General features: G+C 41.8%; 2 protein-coding genes across 13 annotated transcripts in view; one reads left to right on the forward strand and one right to left on the reverse strand.

The window, feature by feature from the left end:
• LOC137344585 (ras-related protein Rab-21-like) overlaps positions 1–15,162 on the forward strand; it is a 49,784-nt gene extending 34,622 nt beyond the window's left edge. The window contains exon 8 of the mRNA XM_068007656.1: positions 14,828–15,162. Within this exon, the coding sequence (XP_067863757.1) occupies positions 14,828–15,082 (255 nt within the window). The 3' untranslated portion in view covers positions 15,083–15,162. The remainder of the gene's footprint in view (positions 1–14,827) is intronic.
• The window catches only part of LOC137344584 (nuclear transcription factor Y subunit alpha-like), a 38,890-nt gene extending 14,702 nt beyond the window's left edge, over positions 1–24,188 (reverse strand). For 2 of the 12 annotated variants that reach the window (XR_010968394.1, XM_068007654.1), the window contains exons 1-9: positions 20,599–21,654; positions 20,195–20,289; positions 17,890–17,928; positions 14,246–14,380; positions 13,252–13,392; positions 11,305–11,436; positions 9,323–9,425; positions 4,134–4,282; positions 2,931–3,104 (exon numbers count right to left, since the gene is read on the reverse strand). Coding sequence is in view for 2 of the 12 variants with exons in the window: in XM_068007654.1 (XP_067863755.1) it covers positions 2,931–3,104; positions 4,134–4,282; positions 9,323–9,425; positions 11,305–11,436; positions 13,252–13,392; positions 14,246–14,317 (771 nt within the window). In the remaining 10 variants the exon portion in view is untranslated. The other 10 variants (XR_010968398.1, XR_010968396.1, XR_010968397.1 and 7 more) reach the window with 10 other exon arrangements.
• Between the last annotated feature and the right edge of the window lie 1,419 nt (positions 24,189–25,607).

The raw sequence follows: 25,607 nt of genomic DNA on the forward strand, positions 1-25,607 counted from the left end.
ACTACCACCAAAATGCTCTCCCGCTGCTACTCCTTCCAACTGTCCAGCTTCAATTCCTAAAACTAAATCCAGAACTGCCCCCTCTCTTGTTGGGCTTGCTACATACTGGCTAAAAAAGTTCTCCTGAATACAATTTAAGAATTTTGTGCCCTCTCTACCCTTCACACTGTTTGTATCCCAGTTAATATTAGGGTAGTTGAAATCCTCTACTATTACTGCCCTATTGCTTTTGCACCTCAGAAATTTGCCTACATATTTGCTCTTCTATCTCCCTCTGGCTGTTTGGGGGTCTATAGCACACTCCCAGTAGTGTGACTGCCCCTTTTTTGTTCCTTAGCTCAACCATTTGGCCTCATTTGATGATCCTTCTAACATATCATTCCTCCTCACAGCTATAATTGTTTCTTTAATCAAAATTGCCAACCCCCCTCCTTTTTTATCCCCCTTTCTATCTCGTCTAAAAACCCTGTAACCAGGAACGTAGAACTGCCATTCCTGCCCCTCTTTAAACAATGTTTCTGTAATAGCTAAGATATCATACCGCCACGTGTCTATCTGTGCCCTCAGCTCATCTGCCTTATTCACTTACTCCTTGCATTGAGGTATATACCATTAAGCACTGCAGAACTCCTTTGTTGTCCATTTTCTAACCTTTGTTTCCTCTGCCTTCCAAACTCACTTACTAATTTGCTGCCTCCCATTTCCAGTTCTGATTCTGTCCCATCTGAATCTACCCTCAGGTTCCCATCCCTCTGCCAAGCTAGTTTAAACCCTCCCCAACAGCACTAGCAAGCTTCCCTGCAAGGATATGGATCCTGGCCCTGTTGAGGTGCAACCCGTCCGGCTTGTACAGGTCCCACCTCAACCAGAACTGGTCCCAATACCCCACGATGTAAAGCCCTCCCCTCCTGCACCATCTCTCCAGCCACACATTCATCTGCTCTATCTTCCTAATACATTTTTAACAGGAAGGGGGCATCTTAGAAAATATGGCCTGACAGGAAATAAGTGGCACCGGGAGTAATCTGGAGACTGCTACCTTTGAGGTCCTGCTTATTAATTCTTTTCCTAGCTCCTTAAAATCCGCCTGCAGGACCTCGTCCTTCCTTCTACCTATGTCTTTGGTGCAGATATGGACCCCGACCTCTGGTTGTTCACCCTTCCCCCTCAGAATATTCTGCAGCCAGTCAGTGACATCCTTGACCCGAATGTTGAACTGCTTGATACTTAATACTTGATCTTGATACTTAACTGATAGCGTATGAAAGGTTGCCAAGCTTTATGAATACATTTGATTCTATCAATATGCATGAAAGCTCTCAGCGTCAAAATGAACCAGGTGCTCCAACTCCAACGTATGAGACAGCCAGTTCCCAGTTAGTAGGATTTAGGCCTGGGATTTTGATTCCGTTAATTAATGCATCTGGGAGTTGATTGGGAGTTTTGATCTATTTAACCTTGCAATCATGGGATACAAACCAGCCTTCCCTAAAGAGCTAAGACTTCCTTTGCCCAGTTCCCCGTGTCAGCAGAGATTCTGGGATTCTGAGGAGAGGGAGGTCATTCCCATTTCCCCATAAGGCAGCCATACATCTTCCCTCTAAGGCAGTCAACACTTTCAATTCTAAAATGGTCTGGAGCCTGAATGTCATGGTTTCACCTGTCCCTACTCTGGGTGTTTGCAACCAAATTATAAAGACCCAGTTATGTTGTTTTTAAGGTTTCATGCATCCACTTACTTTGTGGAGAGCCATGAATGATAATTGTGTCTATGTGTGAACAGTGTGACCAGGGTGGGGGAGGGGATGTCAGCTTCCATCCAATGCCAAGGACAGATAGCATCTTATAGCCTGTACTGTGCTAGTACAGAGCCCTGTCTCTGGCTCTTGTAGCAAATTCTTTGCTGAGTATACCAAGTTAAGATTGGCATATGAAGGAACATTTTTAGAACAAGAACCAACTAAGGGATAGAGTCCAAGCTTTGGGATAAAGGAGGAAGGAAGATTATCTCCTGATAACTCTAATTGCATCCTCCCCACTTCTAGTTTAGTTGAGAGTTATTATTTGAGGAATACATTTTTAACAGGAAGGGGGCATCTTAGAAAATATGGCCTGACAGGAAATAAGTTTAAACTCTTCCATGACAGTTAGTTGAATTCTGTCCTGTGTTGTGTCTGTGTGTGTGTGTGTGTGGGGTTGAGACTGTGTAGCCTTTGTTGTTTCACAAGTGTTTTTATGCCATTTCCCAATTTGTTTTATATCATTCCCTTGGTTTTACAAATTACTCATAATGAATGTGTTCTTTGTTGTATTTGTTTACTTTCTCTTCTTAATGAAAAATAACACAAAGTGCATTTGTGGCACTACAGCACAAACAAGTAGATTTATTAGGCAGCTGGATGGAAAGAATACTCTCAGAAAATGAATATTTTATGCCCTGATTTGAATTTATTTCGGTCTACTACAGTATAGTGCAGGGTAAACTTTGGCCTCTCATGGTGCTGGACTTTTAAGAAGTCAGAATATATAAGATTATAACACAGTGTTGTTTTAGGAGGATTCTAAAGAGCGGAGAAGATTTTTGTTGCTTATGCAACAGAACTGACATTAGACGGTATAAAGACATGAACCACAGATGATATTTTTTCAAGCATATATACACACAGACTCCAGTAGCAATAATGAGGTATGTGTTAGTAGTCTAGGTGTACAATCCAAGAAAAATAAGCTGCTTAGACCAAATGCGAAATCTTTGTTTTCCAGTTTTCCAAAATATGGTTATTTAAATGTTATTAACAGAACACACATCAGTACAAGGAAATGGGGAAATACTTTATCCACCATAAAGGACATTTAGTCAAAAACATTTGTCTGTGGTGAAATTTTATCCATCTCAGGAAGACCGACCTACTTTCTCCCATCATACTTACCCTCCTTTCTTTTGGAATTCGGCCTTCTGCCTCTAGTTTGGCTCTTGCCTGTCTCCTTTTTAAGATTCGGTGGTATTGTTTGGCGTTTACATACAACGGTTCTTCTTCCAGTAGCTCAGCCCCTGGCAAGGGGATTCTCTGCATAGCTGGAATTGTACTAGCCCCTGGTACCATCTGCATGGATTATCATAAAAAAGAGACAATGGAAAGATTGATAAGGATAGCTTGCTCTCCTGCATAGATGATAATTTTGCAACATATATTCTGGACTTCCTCTAGCAAGTTAGTTTATTCTATGAGAACCAGCAAGCCTCAAACTTTCTGTTTATCACAGCTTAGGTGACACAAACAAGAGATGTTCCTGTTAACTCTACAAGGAATGCAGTACCATTTCCAAACTCAAAGCTATGACAAGAGGCTATTTAGTAGACTGTCGTGGAATGGTGAAATGCAGGTTTGTGCCAATGAGGCAAAATCTCAACTCAGCTGTACCAGGGGGGAGACTCTCTGGCAATGGCTTGGTGCATTGGGACCATGAAATGTTGAACAAAAGCCACCCTGCATCACTCTCATGCTTTAAATAGCTTGTTCAAGAGTGTGATTGATCGCAGCTCGTGTGCAGATTGTTCATCTTCATGGGTAGGGCCTATTGACAATGGGAGGGGGGTTAGGAAACAAGGAACTTAATCACAAAGATAAATATTCAGAGAAGACTAAATTAATGATTTTGTGGCTATGTACATTTTTAACTCTACATTACTCATAGTTAGAAAAAAGATATACGAAGGTTGGACTGTCAACCTGCCTCAAAGCCTGTGCTCATGACACACAATTGATATGCTTTATTATACAGGAAAGCAAGAAAACCAGCACAGGGTAGCATGGCTGAGATTCCCCAGTGCCTCCACCCTGAGGTATCACTTTGTTTTTGCTCAGTACATCCCTATGTCAGGTTAACTAACAGCTGGATCAGAAAAGAGAACCAAGGACAAGAACCTCTGTGTCCTACCATATTACAACATAGCACATCTTTATCATCACATGTAATTCTGACAGATGACCACTGATTCAAAATGAATTCTTCTCAAGGGTGGAATCATCTTTTTGTTATCTTAAATGGAACTGGTTATGATTTGAGTCATAAGTATTCTGTAAATGTTTAAGCTGTGATCTAGTCACAATATTGCTCCAAACTGGACTTACCATCACCATACCGCCTGCATTGACCATACTTCCAGTGACTGGTAGTGTTACCGTTACAGTGCCTTGGCTGCTATTTGTGGTGCTTGTGCTGGCTCCCGTCTGGACAATTTGCGCTCCAGCAAGGCTGGCAGCAGGAATGGTGATCATGCCTGTAACAGGGACTGCAACTTTAGCACATAACACAAAGACGAGAAAGACAAGACAAAGCAGAGACAAGCAAAAAGAGGGCAGAATAAAAATAAAGAGGAACGAGAGAGATGTAACAAGACAGAACAGAGAGAAAAAGAAAAATGAAAGGAACAAGATTAATCCCTTCACTTTTCAAGAAAACAACATATCATCTTTAAAACCTTGCGCAGAAGTCAAACACGTTTTTACTAAAGTAACACTGCTCAAAAAGATGCTAAATTAAACTTCTGCTTCAAAATGATCTAAAAGTCATGCAAAGTACAAATCACTGCAAATTAAAATGGTCCAGATTTTCAAATATTTAGCTAATATGCTTTAACCCTGTTGTGAACAGTGTAGTACTTCAAAACCTGAATTCCACTTTTACGTGTCTGTTTTGTGCTAGTGCAGAGTTTGGAGACATTTATGACCTAGCACGAGTTTAGCACTCCTGAGGGGTTAACTTTATAATCACACATACAGTGAGCTCCCAACCATAGCCACGCTACGGAATGGAAGCACTGAATTGAAACTAGATGCTTTCCTAGAAAAAGGAAAGTAAAAGAAAGTACAAATTGGAGGGTGTGTTAGCTTAGGCTGCTCACATGCTCATCATTTGGCTCAAAACAGCGCAGCAGAGACCTGTGAAAAGGTTGTTTGCCTTACTGGCTGAAGAACAGTGCCATGGAATGACCCAAAAAAGGGCTAGGGAAACGGACAGAAAATAAAACAGATTTTGTTGAAATTCAAAGCAGGATAAAATAAACAATATATTTTATCTCTGGAGTTTACTAAGTTAAAATTAATAGCCCCATTTGTTATGGAGTGATTTTTGCTTTCTAATCTAAATGTTTCTACCCAAATATATATTAGAAAATGAGTACTGACTTGCTCCAGGAGGCTGGATTCATGACTGCATTAGTTCAGCACAGTAGGTCTTATTCAGATATACTTAGCCAATGCCAAAATGGCATTTCTGAATAATGCATATAACTTTTATTTAAATATTCTGTAATAAATGTCAATGCTTACCACTTCATCATTTGCTTAAATTTTAAAAATTTCAATTTAAACATTGAAACTTCTCCTGATGAGAATTAGAGAACAGCAAAATGCTGTGGCTCCCAGTAGTTAACAGTGAACAAATTCCTTGCACCCTGTAGCGCTGGCTGTAAATGCAGTAGCATGTTCCAAGAAGGCTACACGGCTGACTCCACCCCCACTCTGTATCTTTGTTCATTTTTCTCACCAGCTACATTATTCTGCAATCAGCTGCCATGGGCTACGTCACTGCATGATGTGGTCTGTCCTTCAATCCTCCTCTCCCCCACAATGTAAGGAAATGCCCAGTTTCACACTGGCAGCGCCGCGGAGATCTTGAATTTTGTTATCCGCAGATATAAGGATGGGCTTATTATTTTGACAAATGTTTTCAAGATGTGATTTAGAAACATACAAAACAAGTAGATTCTACTAGGTTTTTTTTATTTGTTCTTGAGATGTGGGCGTCGCTGGCAAGGCCAGCATTTATTGCCCATCTCTAATTGCCCTCGAGAAGGTGGTGATGAGCCGCTTTCCTGAACTGCTGCAGTCCGTGTGGTGAAGATTCTCCTACAGTGCTGTTAGGAAGGGAGTTCCAGGATTTTGACCCAGCGACGATGAACGAACGGCGATATATTTCCAAGTCGGGATGGCGTGTGACTTGAAGGGGAACGTGCAGGTGGTGTTGCTCCCATGGGCCTGCTGCCCTTGTCCTTCCAGGTGGCAGAGGTCGCAGGTTTGGGAGGTGCTGTCGAAGAAGCCTTAGTGAGTTGCTGCAGTGCATCCTGTGGTGAAGGGAGTGAATGTTTACGGTGGTGGATGGGGTGCCAATCAAGCGGGCTGCTTTGTCCTGGATGGTGTCGAGCTTCTTGAGTGTTGTTAGAGCTGCACTCATCCAGGCAAGTGGAGGGTATTCCATCACACTCCTGACTTGTGCCTTGTAGATGGTGGAAAGGCTTTGGGGAGTCAGGAGGTGAGTCACTCAACGCAGAATACCCAGCCTCTGACCCGCTCTTGTAGCCACAGTATTTATATGGCTGGTCCAGTTAAGTTTCTGGTCAATGGTGACCCCCAGGATGTTGATGGTGGGGGATTCGGCGATGGTAATGCTGTTGAATGTCAAAGGGAGGTGGTTAGACTCTCTCTTGTTGGAGATGGTCATTGCCTGGCACTTGTCTGGCACGAATGTTACTTGCCACTTATCAGCCCAAGGCTGGATGTTGTCCAGGTCTTGCTGCATGCGGGCTCGGACTGCTTCATTATGTGAGGGGTTGCGAATGGAACTGAACATTGTGCAATCATCAGCGGACATCCCCATTTCTGACCTTATGATGGAGGGAAGGTCATTGATGAAGCAGCTGAAGATGGTTGGGCCTAGGACACTGCCCTGAGGAACTCCTGCAGCAATGTCCTGGGGCTGAGATGACTGGCGTCCAACAACCACTACCATCTTCCTTTGTGTTAGGTATGACTCCAGCCACTGGAGAGTTTTCCCCCTGATTTCCATTGACTTCAATTTTACTAGGACTCCTTGGTGCCACACTCGGTCAAATGCTGTCTTGATGTCAAGGGCAGTCACTCTCACCTCACCTCTCGAGTTCAGCTCTTTTGTCCATGTTTGGACCAAGGCTGTAATGAGGTCTGGAGCCGAGTGGTCCTGGCGGAACCCAAACTGAGCAGCGATGAGCAGGTTATTGGAGAGTAAGTACCGCTTGATAGCACTGTTGACGGCACCTTCCATCACTTTGCTGATCATTGAGAGTAGACTGATGGGGCGGGAGTTGGCCGGATTGGATTTGTCCTGCTTTTTGTGGACAGGACATACCTGGGCAATTTTCCACATTGTCGGGTAGATGTCAGTGTTGTAGCTGTACTGGAACAGTTTGGCTAGAGGCGCGGCTAGTTCTGGAGCACAAGTCTTCAGCACTAAAGCCGGGATGTTGTCGGGGCCCATAGCCTTTGCTGTATCCAGTGCACTCAGCCGTTTTTCGATATCACGTGGAGTGAATCGAATTGGCTGAAGACTGGCTTCTGTGATGATGGGGATATCGGGAGGAGGCCGAGATGGATCATCCACTCGGCACTTCTGGCTGAAGATGGTTGCAAACGCTTCAGCCTTGTCTTTTGCACTCATGTGCTGGACTCTGCCATCATTGAGGATGGGGATGTTTATAGAGCCTTCTCCTCCCGTTGATTGTTTAATTGTCCACCACCATTCACAACTGGATGTGGCAGGACTGCAGAGCTTTGATCTGATCCATTGGTTGTGGAATCACTTAGCTCTGTCTACAGCATGTTGCTTCTGCTGTTTAGCATGCATGTAGTCCTGAGTTGTAGCTTCACCAGGTTGGCACCTCATTTTTAGGTATGCCTGGTGCTGCTCCCGGCATGCTTTTCTACACTGTTCATTTAACCAGGGTTGATCCCTGGCTAACAAAATGCCCTCATGTGAACAAATACAGGCTCATTAGTGCAATCATTGGTGTAAGAATAATGGTGCAGATTTTCTTGTTCCTGAGCCTGGGACTATTGGATCGTCTGGGCACAGTGAATATAAGAATATCAGATGGGCTCCATTTAAGCATGCACTCCTTCCTGCCCAACTTTGCTGTATTCACTGCAACCCAAACAGCAAGAAGAGGAAAATCTGTGGCCCAACTGAGGTCGAGCTGCATCATGCGAGAGGAGCTCGTCTCCCCAACCAACATCAAATCACTGGCAATCCCGCATTGATTTGAAAGAGGACAGTTCTTACATCGGTACGGTGTGCAGTATCATTGCTAGGGTTTTTCAGGAAATGACACTTCACAAGATCCATAGCATCCTGTGATTTCTAACTCTAGTAATAGCAAACCTATTCCATCCCATTTAAGTGTGGTGAGACTAAACACCCTCTGCAGATCTGGTTTGCTGAACAGATGTGATTTGAAAAATAAGGGTGCCACCTGGCCATCTCATGCAATCGAGGAAGGTTCCTGCTTAATATGAACTGCAGTGAAAACTGTGAAAGGCCATGGAAATCCAGTCTAGTGACAACTTAATTATCAATTCCAAAAATGGACTTACTATTAGGGTCTGTAATTATTTTGCTGTTTTACTTCTTGCTGTTAACAGCTTACCATGGTAAATTTTTGTTACCTTTGAAGATACTCCTCCAAAAGAGCAGTGAAGCATCAAATTTGACCTTTTTATCCTTCATATCTTTTAATTTTATTATTCTCCTTTTCAAATAATCCTGTAATCAGCAATGTATATTTAGCCAGCTTTTGATGTCTTTCTTGAACAAACATTCAAAGTCTATTTTTTTAAAAAATAGAAATTCGCTTTTTCCATTTTGCTTTGTATTACTTTATCATTATTAAGGTCATCAAATAATTCTCACCATTAGCAAAGAAGACATCAGAACTCAAGCCATGATCCCATCCTTACCCTGCTCTCTGTTCAGTTTTGGACTTGGGAAAAGGGGCAACCCTAACTGTCTAAAGGTTGCCACTGGTATGCATTTTGCACACATATCATGGTGTACTCCACTGAATAGCAGACAAGTGAACATCAATTCATCCTTAGCATCATGGCTTGATCACAAACACTGGCTTCTCTGTGTAGTGGGCATACAATGTATTGAGTTTTTAAAGCACATGCCAAGCAGCTGACACACAGGCAGGCATGTACGAGCCAAATCAGCTTCTAGCCAGTATGTGGTGTAAATACATAGTTATTGATACTCACCCTAACAGAAGGGATGAGGGGAAGGTAAAATTTACATTACCAGCTCATATCACATTTATTGGAAAAAATTGCACATTATTCAATAATGAATGGATGTTCAAAGAAATGAGGCCCTGTGACCCACCAGAATTTCTATAGTGGCAAATAGCAAAGAGGTGAAGGAGGGGAGATCAGCTGATTAAGTTTCTGCTGACTGCTCTTAGCATTCCAATCACTAGCAAAAAATGGATTCCAACAAACTTGGTGGTTACCTTGCTGGAGTATAGTGCCATCTGCATTAACTGGCTGGTACACAATTGTCTGCCCCTCTGCCGTCTGTGCCACTTGTTGTCCTTGCACTATTTGCTGTTGACCCTATTCAGTTATGAAAAAAATTAAATATTCATTTCCATTTTTTGCCATTGTTCTAAATTATAACACAGTTAGACATTTATACATCGCTGGTAGTGTATAGAAAGCGTGGTTCAGTTATATACGAGAGAGTGAGGGCCTTACACAGACAATTCAGAGGGTCTATCCCAGTGAGCAGTTTTGATATTCAGATTTAATTTTGTCGATGTTTGTTGTAGTGATGTTGATGACCATTGGATCTTTTTAACCATGTAGGTTGGCTATATGGGAGATGTTATCACTGTGCTGAACAGCCACTGGCACTAGGTCAAAGCTGGGAACTAAGTTCAGAGAATTTCTACTGGCTCAGCCTCAATGAGGGCATCAGGTAAATATTCAACACTTATAACCCAACATCCTGAGATTGTGAAAGGCGCTATATAAATGTAAGTCTTTCTTTCTTTCTTTAAACATACCCTTTCATCTATTCTCTGCCTTTGCAATCTACTTGCCATATAGAATTCCTCCCTCTAACTACGAGTTTGTAATATGGTCTTTTCCAAGATTGCTGGGAATGACTAGTAATAAGTATCATTCAACATCAAGAAGTTGTTGGGTGCCTTATATCAGCTGAGCAATTCATTCATTTTGACCACAAACTGATGATATTCATTCATCTGAGCCGAATGGATTGGGGCAGCAAACAGTTGTTAGATTCTGACAATCAACTTCTAGTTGGACAACAACCCTCCTATCTGCGCAAGTTAAAACACAAGCTTGAAACAATTTGATGTTTGAAAATTGCATCAAAAATTGACTTTGCTTTATCCATAATGCAACCATGTCAATTTTTGGAGTTTCAAGCCTTAACTGGTTGAACATGGGGCCTTTGGAGCCAGTTTCAATTTATTTATATTATGACATCTCTCAGAGGAGGCACATACAAATGACTGACCTTGAAATGCAATGACTATTTTTATGCAGGCAAATGTGGCAGTCATTTTGTGCATACCAAGATCTTACAAACAACAGTGAGAAGAATGACATTAGTGGTGGTGGTTGAGAAAGGAATGTTGGCCCTAACACCAGGAAAACTCCCTGCCCTTCTTCAAATAGTATCATGGGATTCTTAACATCCAACTGAACAGTAAAGAGGACCTCGATTTAACGTTTCATCTGAAAAACTTCATGAAGTGTCAGCCTACATTATGTGTTCAAGTCCTAGAGTAGGGCCTGAACCCATAAACACAGAATCGGAGGTGAGCGTGATACCAATTGAGTCAAGTTGGAACCAGCCAAAAAGGCTAACTCTCACCTTTGAAATAGACTGTGGAACCTGGAAGATTCAGATAAAAAGGTAACTAAACCAAAACTTTTAAGTCCCTTTTTTAAAAGAAAGAAAAACAATAAGTTATAATTAAGGATAAAGTTTAAAAGCAAAATTAATAATAGAAACCAAAGAGAGACAACATGTAAAAAAATCAAAGACAGGGTGAGCAGAAGTGGTTTGTGTGTTTATCTTAGGGTTAACATTCATGAGATTTAAGTAGCTTCAATATTGCAATACCGAAGTATGTTTCAGCATTACAGATACACGCTAAAACTGCTCTATAGCTAACACAATTGTCAAAACATAATAGATGGGCTGTTAGCGTAGCCAAAATGATTGATTTCAACATATACTAGAAATGATTTTAGATTTTTAAAAAATCTGTAGATCAAACACAAGAAAGCTTGGAATGAGAAACGGTCATTTGGTCCATCAAACCTATTCTTTCCACATTTCATGCATGACTACCTCAATAATGGACTCTTCCTCTTCCTCCTCCTCCTCCCACCCCCTCCCCCCGATAGCATCAGATGCACGCACTGATTGTCCTGATACAGTGTCGAAGTAACTTACTTGTGTTTGCCCTGCTGTCACAGCTGCCTGAGGCTGTTGAACAATAATTTGTTGCGCCTGACCATGTTGGTTCTGGACCTGAACAGCCTGCCCACTTTGAAGCTGGAGCTGACTTGGTTGAACCAGCTGAATCTGAAAAGAATGGAAATACAGTCCATATTTATAACAGAAGATGCAATAGATTGCTTGTGGATTAGAACATGCTGAAAGTCCTGAAAATGTCTCAAGTCTAGGAAATGATATCACTGATTCCATTACACCCATCAGGGATCTATTATAAACAGGATCCACTACTGGATACAAGACTTAACTGCGCTACTTTTACTTTAAGTAACTGGTATTCTTTTAACAACGTAAAAATATAATGGAACAAGAAAAGGTAATTCCAGCTGCCAAGGAGATCATGGCTGCAGGCAGCCTTATTTGCCGATTCCCTTTATCTCAAAGCTTGAACCATCTATCATCACAATGTTCCAGATTTAAGTTCTCAATATACAGCATAGGCACTCAAAGTTATGCCTATGTTTTGAAGCCCCTAAAAACGGGTTACATTGGCCCGGGAATTGGTTTTAAAATAACGGTGTGCCTAACAGAGCTTACTGTTATCAGTGGCGAAATTGAAGAGCAAGTTCTGCCGACCGCAGATGCGCAATCAAACTCAGAAATCTGGAACTTGCTCTTCCTGGTTCACCGGTGATCTGTCAGCTTCACGTTAAAGAACCTCACAGCTGCAATCAAAGGACTAGCGTCAACTTGCTGCACTTCCCAGCTGAAAACGAACTAATTGTGCCACAAAACAGTTACGCTGAGTTTTTTTAGATCTAAACTCAGTTTTAACAGCATGGTAACTATTAATGATTGCCAAACAACCTCTCTGACACTAAAAATTAACTTTTAAAAATGTGGAGTCTCATTACTCCTGATTTTAATAGTTTTTGGACATCTAAAATTTGAAATTTGTTTTTTGTTTACTTTTTTCCTTCTGTCTCTTTTATCTCAGTCTTTTAATCTTACCCTCTCTTTATTTTGCTGTCTATGACTGTTTTTACAATGATTTTACTGTTGCAGCTTTCACTTCCTGGTTTTGACTCGTTGTAGCTTGCACTTAATGGTTTTGACTCCTCGCGGCTTGTCAAGGATGCTGCAATCTGATTGGTTGAGGAGAGAGATCGCTCCTTTCACCTCTCCCACAGGTCCTAGGTTCCCGGGAGTTAACGCGGGACTGTTTTCGGCTCACCATTTGAGGAAGTTGCCGCACAAAAGTCCGTGCATGAGCATAAATCAATGGAGTGCAGAGTGCCATTTGTTCGCCGCTCAGAGCAACTTACGGGCCATTGTTAACAAAACAATTTAACTAGCCAACAGCACAATAAATCAACAAACCTAATTGGGATACACACAATGATGAATTTATGGAATATCCAAGTTATTAAGCAAGGAAAACCCAGAAATACAGAAGTGAGTTTACTGCAGTTAGTCACCCCTCGTGTGGTCTGTCAGGCACCATAAGAGAACACAACTGGATCAGCCATGATCTTGTTGAATGGCGGAGCAGGCTCAAGGTAACCCTCCGGTACCTTGCCTAGCTGGCCATTCTTCGTGTGTGAGCCGCAAGTGTTGGCAGGCTATTCAACAAGCTGAGCATCACAACTGAGCCTGATGCTGTCCTGTCTTGACATCCACACGTGCATTTTCCAGCAGGTGTCATCTAAAAACAAATGGGGCAGAACCCTGGCTGATTTTAAACCTCCAGAGGTGCTGAGACCAATTGAGTCACCCCAACTACCTCCTGTTGAGATCAGCTAACTCAACACAGGTCAGGAATCGAACCTAGTCTGAGTGACAATAGTTACAAATCAATATAATAGAAACATTATCCCCAAATCAATAGAATTAATCTAGAGGGGAAAAAATAGATTATTTTACGAGATGGAAGTATGTGCTGACCTGTTGTATACCCTGTCCTCCGGAGACAGGAATCTGCATAATTGTCTGTCCCTGACCTGTAGGCACTGCTTGAACCATGATTGGCTGACCAGTGGACGTGATTAGCTGACCGCCACTAACTTGGACCATTAATGGTTGACCCTAGACCAATAAACAATAGTGAAGGGTAAAATACGAGATAAAAAGAGAATTAGTGCTGTATTACAGACACAAAAATGCAGTATTCGTACAACTCCCAAATCATTTTCAATGCCACAATCATGACAATAAAAGCTGAAGTTATTTTTTTCCCCCACTGAAGTTTTCTCCTGAAGTTCTGATTCCTGATGGGTAGCAGGAAACAGCTGTCCTCCAGTACCTTTCCCAAGTGCTCGGTCTTCGTGCACAAGTCCAAGACAGTGAATGTTGGCTCGATCCTGGAGGGTATCAGAGCCGAACTCAATCCTGTCCTTGCCCAATGTCCACACAGCCTATTTCCAGCTGCAGTTGATGAACAGCAGCCAAAAGCAGGAACCCAGAAGTACCAAGGCCAAATGCCAACTTATCTGAAATCAGCCAATTCAGCACAAATTGGGAACATTACCATTTGACTAAGCACGTAAACTACAAGAGCACTACGTTACAATATAGATTACGGTTTTACGGTACAATACTATAGTGGCACAGAGCATTGCGCACGAGCATACCATGCCAAAGTGGTGTGACACGGTTTGCAAATGGCAAAGTTGCCCATACAGCAAGTTTCCAATCTTGCAGCTGGTTTTGAGAAAGGAGAAAGGACAGGGAAAAACATATAGAAAAGGCAAGCTATCCTGGGCCACTCTTGCACACTACTTGAAGACTGGCAATATAATAACATTATCATGGTAAAATTTGAGTTTTGGTTCCAATTACCTGCCATCAAAATCTATAATACAATTTTATACAATCTGTAGATACAAACTGCAGTGAACCATATGCACAAATGAAAATATTCGGCCCATCTGATTCATACCTGTTGCTGAATTTGTCCCTGAACCACTATCTGTTCGGTTGAATTGCTGTTATTCGCTGTGTACTGTTCCATTATTAACCTGAACGTGTGAGCAGCTTCTCGGGAGAATGTTGCTCAAATTGAACGTAGCAAAACCTAAAAAAAAGTTACAGCAAGATGTGAAATTCTAATTCATTCTGTAAATCCTCTGACATCAATTATGGCTCAGATGGACACTGTACAAATATTCTAGAATTATCACAACATTCCAAACAGTATAAACACAATTAGATAAGACAGGTAAGACAATGGGATGCAAACCAGGTGAGGTGCAAAATTAATAATTGCAATATATAAATATACACAAATGCCTTTTAGGAAGGAGTCTAAGTCTCAGTGCTTTTAGAAATCAATTAGTTAAAACAAATTGTGATAAATTTTTCATGTGCCTTTCTGCCTATCTCCTTGATGTTTTGGATATTTTGATAATGGGGTGCTCAAACTGTATACAAAATTGCAACTTAACTAAGGTTTTGTACAATAATACCTCCTGGTTGTTGTATTCCTTCCTTATAATGCTACCCTTTGCTTCCTACCCTCTAGGCATTGATGAGGTCACACAGGAAGGTGGTCGTGATCATCGAAGGCCAGTCAGCAAGCAGAAGCTCCTCGGGGCAGTGCTCTTGGCCTAATAATCTTCAGTTGCTTCCCTCCATTCTAAGGTCGGAAGTGGGGCTGTTTGCTGACTATTCCAGTGATCAGCTCAATTCAAAACTCCTCAGGATAATGAAGCAGACCATGCCAGCTTACAGCAGGCCCTGGACAACATACAGGCTTGGGCTGACAAATGGCAGGTAACATTAGTGCCATACAAGTGCCAGGCAATGACCAACCAGCTCCCCTTGACCTTCAACAGCATTGCTGGTCCCCCCAATTTCAACATCTTGGGGATCCTCACAGATCAGAAGCCCAACTGGACCAGCCATCTCAACAGTGACTAGATCAGAGTAGAGGCTAGGTACTCTGATGAGTGGCTCATCTCCTGACTCCTCAAAGTCTCTCTACCATCTACAGGGCTTAAGTTGGGACAGTGATGGAATAATCACTACTTTCCTGGATGCAAAAATACTCAAGACACCATCCAGGACAGAATGGTCTGCTTGATTTGTATCCCTACCACTGGACACAATATCCCCCACCACTGGCGCAACGTGGCACTGTGTGTACTATCTACAGGATGCACTGCAGCAACTCACCTAACTTATTTTGACACCTCCCAGCCCTGTAACCTCTACCTGAGAAGGATAAGAGCAGCAATATCATGGGACACCATAACCTCCAAGTTCCCCGCCAAGTCACACACCACCCTGGCTTGGATCTATATTGCCTCTCCTGCATTGTGATTGAGCCAAAATCCTGGAATTCCATACCTAACACCATCATTGAAGCACCATCACCACAAAGAAGGTAAAAGTTCAAGAAGGCAACCCACCACTTTCTCAGGGCAACTAGGAATAGGTAATAAATGCAGCCTTCCCAGTATCACCCACATCTCAAGGACAAACTTCTTAGTGTTTTGAAACAGACAAAACTGTTTCCCCAGTAAGCATTGGTTTTCCAGTGACATACTTAGTGCTACTACTACTTTAAAAGGATACATATATACACCACATAAAACAAAAATTTTATTTTCATCACATAAGGGCGTGGATGATGGGTGAGGCAGGATTGATATTGCCTATAAAACTTCTCTGCAAATGAACAGTCTCTACACTCATAATCTAGGCCCATATATGAAGAATGGCCTATTGGCTAATTAGGGGCCTCTTATTGCCTGTGGAACCAGCAAGAAGGTGCAGGGAGGGAAGAAAATTCATGGACAGGGAAGGAAAAAATACACTGATCTGTAAACTTGTTTGGAATAATGCAAAATCTTTAGAAGCATTCTTTCAACTCCCCTGAAAACATATTGCAAATAAATTATTAAAACTAATCCATTTGTAACAAGATGCTTAATAAAGCTTATTTGCAACTCACTTAATTGCAATTCCCGTTTTAACGGAACCATTTCTAAAGTCCCATTTTCCCCCTACACTTCCAAATATAAAAAAATTTTGTTTTATTGCAATTCCTACTTATATGCAAGTGTGACGCGCAGAAATTCTGCTCGTCACCTTTGAACCTGAGGCTTTCATCTCAATCGGATTGAGTTTGTTGGTCAACGTGTCTAAGAACCGGCTTGACCTGGTTTCCACCTGTTTATTAGTGTTGTGTGAGGAATGGAAGTTGAATTTCCAGATGGTGCAACAACAACTTGCATTTAGATAGCACCTTTAACATAGTAAAATGTCCCAAGGCGCTTCACACGAGCATTATCAAACAAAATGTGACACCGAGCCACATAAGGAGATATTAGGACAGGTGACCAAAATCTTGGACAAAGACAGGTTTTAAGGAGCGTCTTAAAGGAGGGGAGGGAGGTAGAGAACTACAGAGCTTAGGGCCTAGGCAGTTGAAAGCACGGACACCAATGGTGGAGCTATTAAAATCGAGAATGCGCAAGACGCAAGAATTGGAGGAGCGCAGAGATCTCGGAGGGTTGTAGGAGGTTAGAGATAGGGAGGGGCGAAGCCGTAGAGGGATTTGAAAACAAGGATAAGAATTTAAAAATCAAAGCGTTGCCGAACCGGGAACCAATGTAGGTCAACGAGCACAGGAAACGATGGGTGAATGGGAATTGGTGCGAGTTAGAATACAGGCAGCAGGGTTTTGGATGTGCTTAAGTTTATGGAGGGTGGAAGATGGGAGGCTGGCCAGGAAAGCATTGGAATAGTCAAGTCTAGAGGTAACAAAGGCACCGATGAGGGTTTCAGCATCAGATGAGCGGAGACGGGTGACGTTATGGAGGCGGAAGTAGGCGGTCTTGGTGATGGAGCGGATATATGTTCGGACGCTCATCTCAGGTTGCGAACGGTCTTGCAAAAGAAGCACCGTGACTTGGCACTGCGGGAGCAAGTGGATGTTATGAAGTTTGAATGAATTGAGGGTTCAAAAGCTAGTTGCACAGAAGCATGACTTTTCTGAATCTCAAGTTTTTAGAATTGAGCTGTCACAGAATTCTTTGGAGCACTTTTCTCTTTTCTAAAAAATGTTACGTATTTGCCTTTTGGTATACTGTATTTATCATTGTTGCAAGATGTATGAAATTTAGGCAAATAAATGGTTGTTGCGCACCAACCAGCCTTGATTTTTGTTGCTTTTGCTGCTCCCCACTTTATAGAAATTGCTGTTTTATCGCAATTTGTGAGGTTGTGCTGAGCGGTTGCGATTAAGTAGTTTCCACTGAATCACCTTCCAAATTTTGTTGCTGAAAAGCCTGAAAGTTCCATTTATAATTGTAGGCAGTGGGGGATGGACTACCACATCGGGGCAAAGTAATATAGTTTGAAGAAATTGAAAACAGGAACTGAGGGCAATGGAAGTAGGGCATTATAGTGCCTACATTAAATTTTCAACTAGTGACTCCCAGATTTACACATCCAATAAAAGCTGGACTAAAAATATTAGCACACCAGAGGTTCAATTTTAATTATGTTAAGGTTTTCAGAAATAACCATTATATAAATGTACAAAACTGACATTTTTATGGCTGTTGTAGTACTTACTTTCTAACACATGAGGGAACTCTGCATAGCTCTGAGGACCTAGAAATTGCATTAAAATACAGACCAGATAAAACTTCTCATCAAAAGCAAAATACTGTGGATGCTGGAAATCTGAAATAAAAACAGAAAATGCTGGAAAAGCTCAGCAAGTCAGGCAGCATCTGTGGAGAAAGAGAGTTAAGGTTTCAAGTCAAAGACCTTTCGTCAAAACTGGAAGATGATAGAGTTCAAGTTTTTAAACCTTTTCCAGTTTTGAACTCTAACATCTTCCAGTTCTGGCGAAAGGTCTTCGACCTGAAATGTTAACTCTTTCTTTCTCCACAGATGCTGCCTAACTTGCTGAGCTTTTCCAGCATTTTAAGAACATAAGAAATAGGAGCAGGAGTAGGGCATAGGGCCCCTCGAGCCTGCTCCGCTAATCAGATGATGGCTGATCTCCAACCTCAACTCCACTTTCCCGCCCAATCCCCATATCCCTTGATTCCCCTAGAGTCCAAAAATCTATCCATCTCAGCCTTGAATATATTCAATGACTCAGCATCCACATCCCTCTCGTGCAGAGAATTCCAAAGATTCACAACCCTCTGCGTGAAGAAATGCCTCCTCACCTCAGTCTTGAATGGCCGACCCCATATCTTGCAATTATGCCCCCTAGTTCTAAACTCTAGCCAAGGGAAACAATCTAAGCATCTACCCTGTCAAGCCCCCTCAATTTTTTATGTTTCAATGAGATATCACCTCACATTCTTCTAAACGAGTTTTCTGAAAATACTTCTCATGTTGCATTATGCAGTATGAAATGCATACTTTGAGAATCTGGCACATTGTACATGTTCAAACTGCAGAATCCAGGGAATTAAAGATACAAGTAACTCGCTTCAGTGACATGGACAACTAGGGAAAATATCAACTTGAAGCCCAGGTTTTTGAGTTTGAGTAAAAATCTAAATGTAAGTACTCGCATTTATAGATAAAGTTAATTACATTATTGTTAAATATGTAATATTTTGGCCTTTATTATGTTACAAACTTATTTTGACATTAGAAAATTCAGTTGCTGAGTAAAAATAACTACAGCTGAAAACATTTGGAAAAAATATTCTGAATGATCTGATTGGTTTGGTTTCTGATTCTATTGGTAGATTTTTATTACTTCTCATAGCTCCTTGATTTTGATTTGCTGTGGTCAATTTTTTCCAGTGATTTGATAAAAGAAAAAAGGTTTATAAATAAGGATAAAAAAAATCTTAGTTCTGATTTATCATCCATTTATGAATGAAATTTAAACCAAACTACAATAAATTTACATGCAATTGTGACAAACACAATTACCTAACTTTTTACAAAAATTAATATAGCAGACAGATGCTTGAGTAATTAAAGATTGCAGTTGAAACAATTCCCAAAAAGAGAAATTCCATTGTTTTTTCTATCTTTTATAATTACCGGCAGCTGTTTGCCGACTGTCCGTTTGTGATTAGTTTGTTACTTCTTGATTAGAATAGGTACTAAACGGACCAGTCATTTTTTGCTATTTAATAAGAATATTTAAACTAACTAGGTGGAGTTGTGATGTCCACTTTGAGATACGAGACTTTGCGGTGTGATGAACGCATTAGATACAAGACTTTTATAGAGCTAGATATACCATTGGCTTTAGAAAAGAGAAGTCACGGGTGATAGCATTTGCTTATCAACGTGCTTAGATTGCTTAATACCTAAGGAAGCCTGCACCAGTTTATTTTTTAAAAATGATTTTAAAAAAAATCTAATTTATTGGCTTGGTGCAGAAGACAACCAATTTAAGAAAAAAAAATCATGGTAGCATTTGAACCAAATCAGATCTCTACACAGATTTTTCTTCATTTCCTTTTATTTAAAAACCTTTGCATCTGTTGCATTTTCTATTCTTCTTCACGAAGACTTTGGCCCGAAAGCTGGTGGTGGGGGGTGGGGTGAAGAACATGGATAGGCAACAAAAATAAAGCACTTTGCAGCAAGTCTGTTAATAAATTTCAAGTCAATGGATGTGAAGTTGATTAATGGGCAGGCACTGGGGCACTCAAACGCAATATGTTTTTTTGAAGTTGCCACTGCTACACAGCATTTGCAGGCATAGAAAAAAGAAAACAGAAAGGAGACAAAGAAAAAAATTAACATGGAAATTGTGGTAAAGGTTTGGATTGTAAAAGATGTTCACAGATGTAAGTGTTTCGGGGAATTTCAGTACTGTTTTATTTCTACCAAAATACCCCCACAGCAAATGTGATTAAATGTAACTGTAATAAACATCAAGATAGGGCACCTGTATTTCTTGCTTGTGTTCATTCTTTAGTGTAGTCGAGTTTCATTACTGCTTTTTCAATGCCTTCAAGATTGTCACTAGGCATACTTAGAACACTGGTACCCACATGATACAAGAAAAATTTGCAATTAATATTGTGCACTACACTCCTTATGTGACGTTCTTAATTCACCACATCCAGGCATATCAACAGGATTTCATCAAAGCATAATAGTAGCAGGCTTCTGACACTGCACATCAGCATCCAACACTGTATGCTATTCTTTTTATCCCCCCCAAAAACAGCCACAAGGTAGCTACTCTGACGGCTGATTTGGTGAAGTGAAATTAATCTTGCAGGGTAGAATGCAACCACTACATTTTACAGATGGTGAACCTTTTGAGTTTGAATGCCATAAAATTACCTAAATTATTAGGTTGTTGCGTGCCAACTTCAGTTGCATTTCTGTTGCTAAATTTCTCCTATATTTTCTGCTTCCAGATAACCAAAATTCCCATTTAAAAAAGTCATTGGCTGCATGGAAATACTTCAAGAGAATGAACCAAACAACATGCAAGCTTCACAATCATTAAGACAAGCTGCCAATGAATACTGTGGGCACAATCAAGATTATTTTCTAGTTTTTTAGGGCATTATTTTTCAACTGACCATGTGCATCATTTTCAGCTTGTATGACAAGTTGATCAGCACTGTAGACATGACTACACCTGACAATGCTGACTGTGGTAAGAAAGTGATTCTTCCCCTCCACTGGTTTCAATTTTGGGCACTTGTTCAGTAAAAAAGGTCATATCTTGGTAAAATAGTTACCAAACAAATTTTGTTACTACACCATTCATTCAGATAGCAATGAACCAACTTAATTACTTTCTACCATTTACTGACAGATGGAAAGAAGAAAAGCCTTGAGATCTGTGTGCTGCTCACTTTTCTACCACTTTTTTTTTAAATGTTGTTTTGTTCCAAAACTGCCATTTATCTAGATCACCTTTGCATCCTAACCCACACCAAGTTCCACTTAGCCATCACTCCTGTCCTTGCTGTCTTACATTGGCTCCTGGTCTCCCAAATTAAAATTCACATCCTCGTGTTTAAATTTCTTCTGGCCTTCCCCCTCCCCCAAAAGAACCCTGGGTTCCTCTGACTGACCTCTTGTGCATTTCCCCCCGCCCCCACTGCTGTTATGCCTTTAGCCAGCTAGGCTCTCCCCTTTTTAAATCCCTCTCCAAACATCTCCTCCTTTAAGACCCACCTTTCTCTCGGCATCCAGTTTTGTCTGATTATGCCTCTGAAGTGCCCTGGGATGTTTTTCGTACCTTAGAATGGTGCTACATAAACGTACCTTACTGTTGTACCAGTATGTTGAAAGTTGAACTGAACTTTGGTAATTCTTCATTATAATACAGCAACTCATTAGGTTGACAGTTTACTTTTGCTAGATTATTGTAAACAATTTTACAACACCAAGTTATAGTCCAGCAATTTTATTTTAAATTCACAAGCTTTCGGAGGCTTCCTCCTTCCTTTACCTGAGGAAGGAGGAAGCCTCCGAAAGCTTGTGAAGTTAAAATAAAATTGCTGGACTATAAATTGGCGGCATCTCCACATCTTTGCTAGATTAGGCATTTTGCAATTTTATGTTTCGCCCATTTCCAAATACAAACTTCAGTATGTTGAGTTTAATTCAGAACAGCATAAAAGATGCCTTGTAATGATGGAACCAGATGAACTTGGGCCTAGTTTAATCTCCAATAATTGCTCATTTTTGGATTTGAAACAAAGCCTATTCACAAAATTACAGGTTCATAGGAGCCAAATTAACAAAATTCTGGCACTTTGAAAATCCAAACTTTTGATTACAGTTGTGGCAGCTATCCTTAATGATGGCACTTCCTTTCTCTATACACACACACATCTTTTTGCATTCTTGGATCACCATATTAGCATAATTGTTTTAATGCACATTGAAATGTATTTAACCTTTAATTACTGTAAGTGACTAATTCTGCACCAGCTGGCTACAATAAAAGGACAGGGAAGCTTCTGGGCTTTATGTTGTATTTAAAGTACACCAGGCAGCCTTCATTATAAGCATATCAGGCCCCATAGACTTTAAATAGTCAATGACAGCATTTAATTCAAATTTATCCTACTACTACTACCACCACCACCACCATCATCAGTGACAAATCTGCAATCATTAGTACTTTGCCCCAGCAACATGTAGCTCAAAATACTATCTGCAGACAAGTCCAGCTTGGAAATAGAAAATCCTTAATCATTCCGCTGGGTGGATGCCTTGTGAGCACCTGCTCATCAGCACTTTATGCAATAGTTCCTTCCCTTATTATTAAAGAATGGTTGAAAACTCTACATTAGAGGACTTGAGATTGGACCCATTAACAAAGCAAACTATTCTATAAAAATTGGGAATTGCAATTAATTTGTATTTCATTGGTACCTAACTTTAGCACAAAATCACAGGGGGAAGGAACTATGTTAGTATGATTATAGTGTGACACCCACCCATGCACAAAAGACCAGTGGTATCACAATTACTTTAAACACATGCCAGCCATAAAATTCAAGAGATTCCAAGCAGGGATCAACCTCTCAGCCAAGCACAATCCACTTTATGAAGACATGTTTTACATTATTGAAAACAGTCTTGGGTGACTTATTTTTATACTCTAAATAACCATCAAAAAATTTACGTTTTTAATAAGCATTAAATTGCTAATAAAATGATCTGAAACAGCAAATCTCACTAACATCTGACTTGTAAACATATTAAATCCATACATGTTATCTCATACACAAGTTCCCATATTAACAAGTTGATCAATCCCCCATCTGTGTCTAGACTATCCCTCATTTCATACAGAAACATAACATTTTAGAAGCTAACTGCGCACATACTTAAGTGAAGCATTACAACTAGCATTTAATATTGCAGCCCTCACATGCAGGGAGATGTCTCAGCCGTAGATACAAGAGGCAACAAGGGGAGTGGTATTGATGGAGACGGCTAAAAAGGCTCGGGGTTTTTTGGGAACAGGGTGACATTAATCACTTGTACACAAGTACATGCTTCCACGTGGATCAATATCGGGCAGTATTAAGAGCGCAGAGGACAGTTTCCGAATGCCGGTGAGGGAAAAATTACACATCTAAACCGAGAGCTGCACAATACTCGGCATTCCTATAGTCCACGCTCCCGCCCGCCATGACTATAATACACATTGGGTACGGAAATTTTACAACAAGGCAAACATTTATATTCCCTCTCGCCCCATCCTGCAGCAATAATAATAATAATAATAATATTTAAAATATATATACAAACAGGCCTGACCACTCGCCGGCTAAATAGCAATCCCGGGACATGATTTTTTTTTTTGGTTTTGTCCCCGCTCTCTCCGACCCCACGCGGCCGCCATTTTCCTCCCCCACTTTCCCGCAATTTCGGGAGGGTCGCTCCGAGATCGGCGGGGCGGTTAGGCGGACCGGGTAGGGCGCACGGCGAGGGGCAAAGCGGACCGAAAAGGACCAAGCGAGCGGGCTGCGAGAGCGGGGAAAGATCGCGCGGGCGGGCGGGCGCTGCAAGCTTCGCGCCAAAACCCCATTTTTTTTTCTCTCTCTCTTTCGTCTGGTCGGTCGGTCGGTTATTCGGAATATATTGTTTTCCCTCCTTCTTCCCCCTCTCTCTCTCTCTCTCTCTTCTCTCCTCTCCTCCCCCCTCTCTCTCTCCAATCCAAAATATAGGGGGGCTAATCCCACCACATCACTGCCTCTACGATCATCCCCCCTCCCCTCACACACACAATCCTCGCTCCCATTCCCTGTCCAACTCCAGCTCTCAGCCTGTTGGCAGCAATTTGCCGGACTTACCCCGCGCTTTTGCCCCTCTGATTGGCTCCGGTATTAAACACAATGCCCCGGCGGCGAATAGGAACACAGCAGCACAAAATGGCGACCAACTGCGAGCAGCCTTCTCCTTCGCGAAACCGCTGGCTGCGCATGCGTTACCCGAACAGGGGAGAGTGTGATGACACTGCGCCTGCGCGGGGTTGGAGGCGCCGGGGGGGGGGGGGGGAGGGGTGAAATAGCGAATCGGCAGCAGTGCGCAGGCGCGGGTTGAAATTAATTGAGCGCGGCGAGGACGCAGGGTGAACACGTGATCTTTTGGTGAAGCACTGCGGACGCCATCTTAGTAATGGAAATGTCCTGGCTATTCAGGAGAGAAATTGCATTTATATAACGTCTGATCACTTCCTCAGGACGTCCCAATGTGTTTCACAGCTAGTGAATTACTGTGGTTACCAGTAGGTTTACAGCAAGATGCCATAGACTGAGATAAATGAGCAGATAATCTGCATTGGTGGTGTTGGCTGGAGGAGGAATATTGGCCAGGATACCAGAAGAACTCTTTGCTCTCCTTTGAATAGTGCCACAGGTGTTAGCAGTGGGTATTCTGCAGCGAGTGACTCACCTCCTGACTCCCCAAAGCCTTTCCACCATCTACAAGGCACAAGTCAGGAGTCTGATGGAATACTCTCCACTTGCTTGGATGAGTGCAGCTCCAACAACACTCAAGAAGCTCAACACCATCCAGGACAAAGCAGCCTGCTTGATTGGCACCCCATCCACCACCCTAAACATTCACTGCCTTCACCACCAGCGCACTGTGGCTGCAGTGTGTACCATCCACAGGATGCACTGCAGCAACTCACCAAGGCTTCTTCGACAGCACCTCCCAAACCCGCGACCTCTACCACCTAGAAGGACAAGGGCAGCAGGCACATGGGAACAACACCACCTGCACGTTCCCCTCCAAGTCACACACCATCCCGACTTGGAAATATATCGCCGTTCCTTCATCGTCACTGGGTCAAAATCCTGGAACTCTCTTCCTAACAGCACTGTGGGAGAACCTTCACCACACGGACTGCAGCGATTCAAGAAGGCGGCTCACCACCACCTTCTCAAGGGCAATTAGGGATGGGCAATAAATGCTGGCCTCACCAGCGACGCCCACATCCCATGAACGAATAAAAAATAAGTACTCTCTCCTCTGAATCAGAAGGTTGTGGATTGAAGTCCCACTCCAGAGACAAAATCTAGGCTGTCACTCTTTCGGATGAAACATTAAACCGAGGACCTGTCTGCCCTCTCAGGTGGACGTAAAAGATCCTATGGCACTATTTCGAAGAAGAGCCGGGGAATTCTCCCCGGAGTCCTGACCAATATTTATTCCTCAACCAGCACCTAAAAAACAGATTATCTGTTCATCATCACATTGCTGTTTGTCGGACCTTGCTATGTGCTAATTGGCTGCCACGTTTCCTACATTACAACAGTGACTACACTTTTTAAAAAAAAGGTACTTCATTGCTGTAAAACGCTTTGGGA

Source organism: Heptranchias perlo, chromosome 27 (assembly GCF_035084215.1).
Source record: "Heptranchias perlo isolate sHepPer1 chromosome 27, sHepPer1.hap1, whole genome shotgun sequence".
Taxonomy (NCBI): domain Eukaryota; kingdom Metazoa; phylum Chordata; class Chondrichthyes; order Hexanchiformes; family Hexanchidae; genus Heptranchias; species Heptranchias perlo.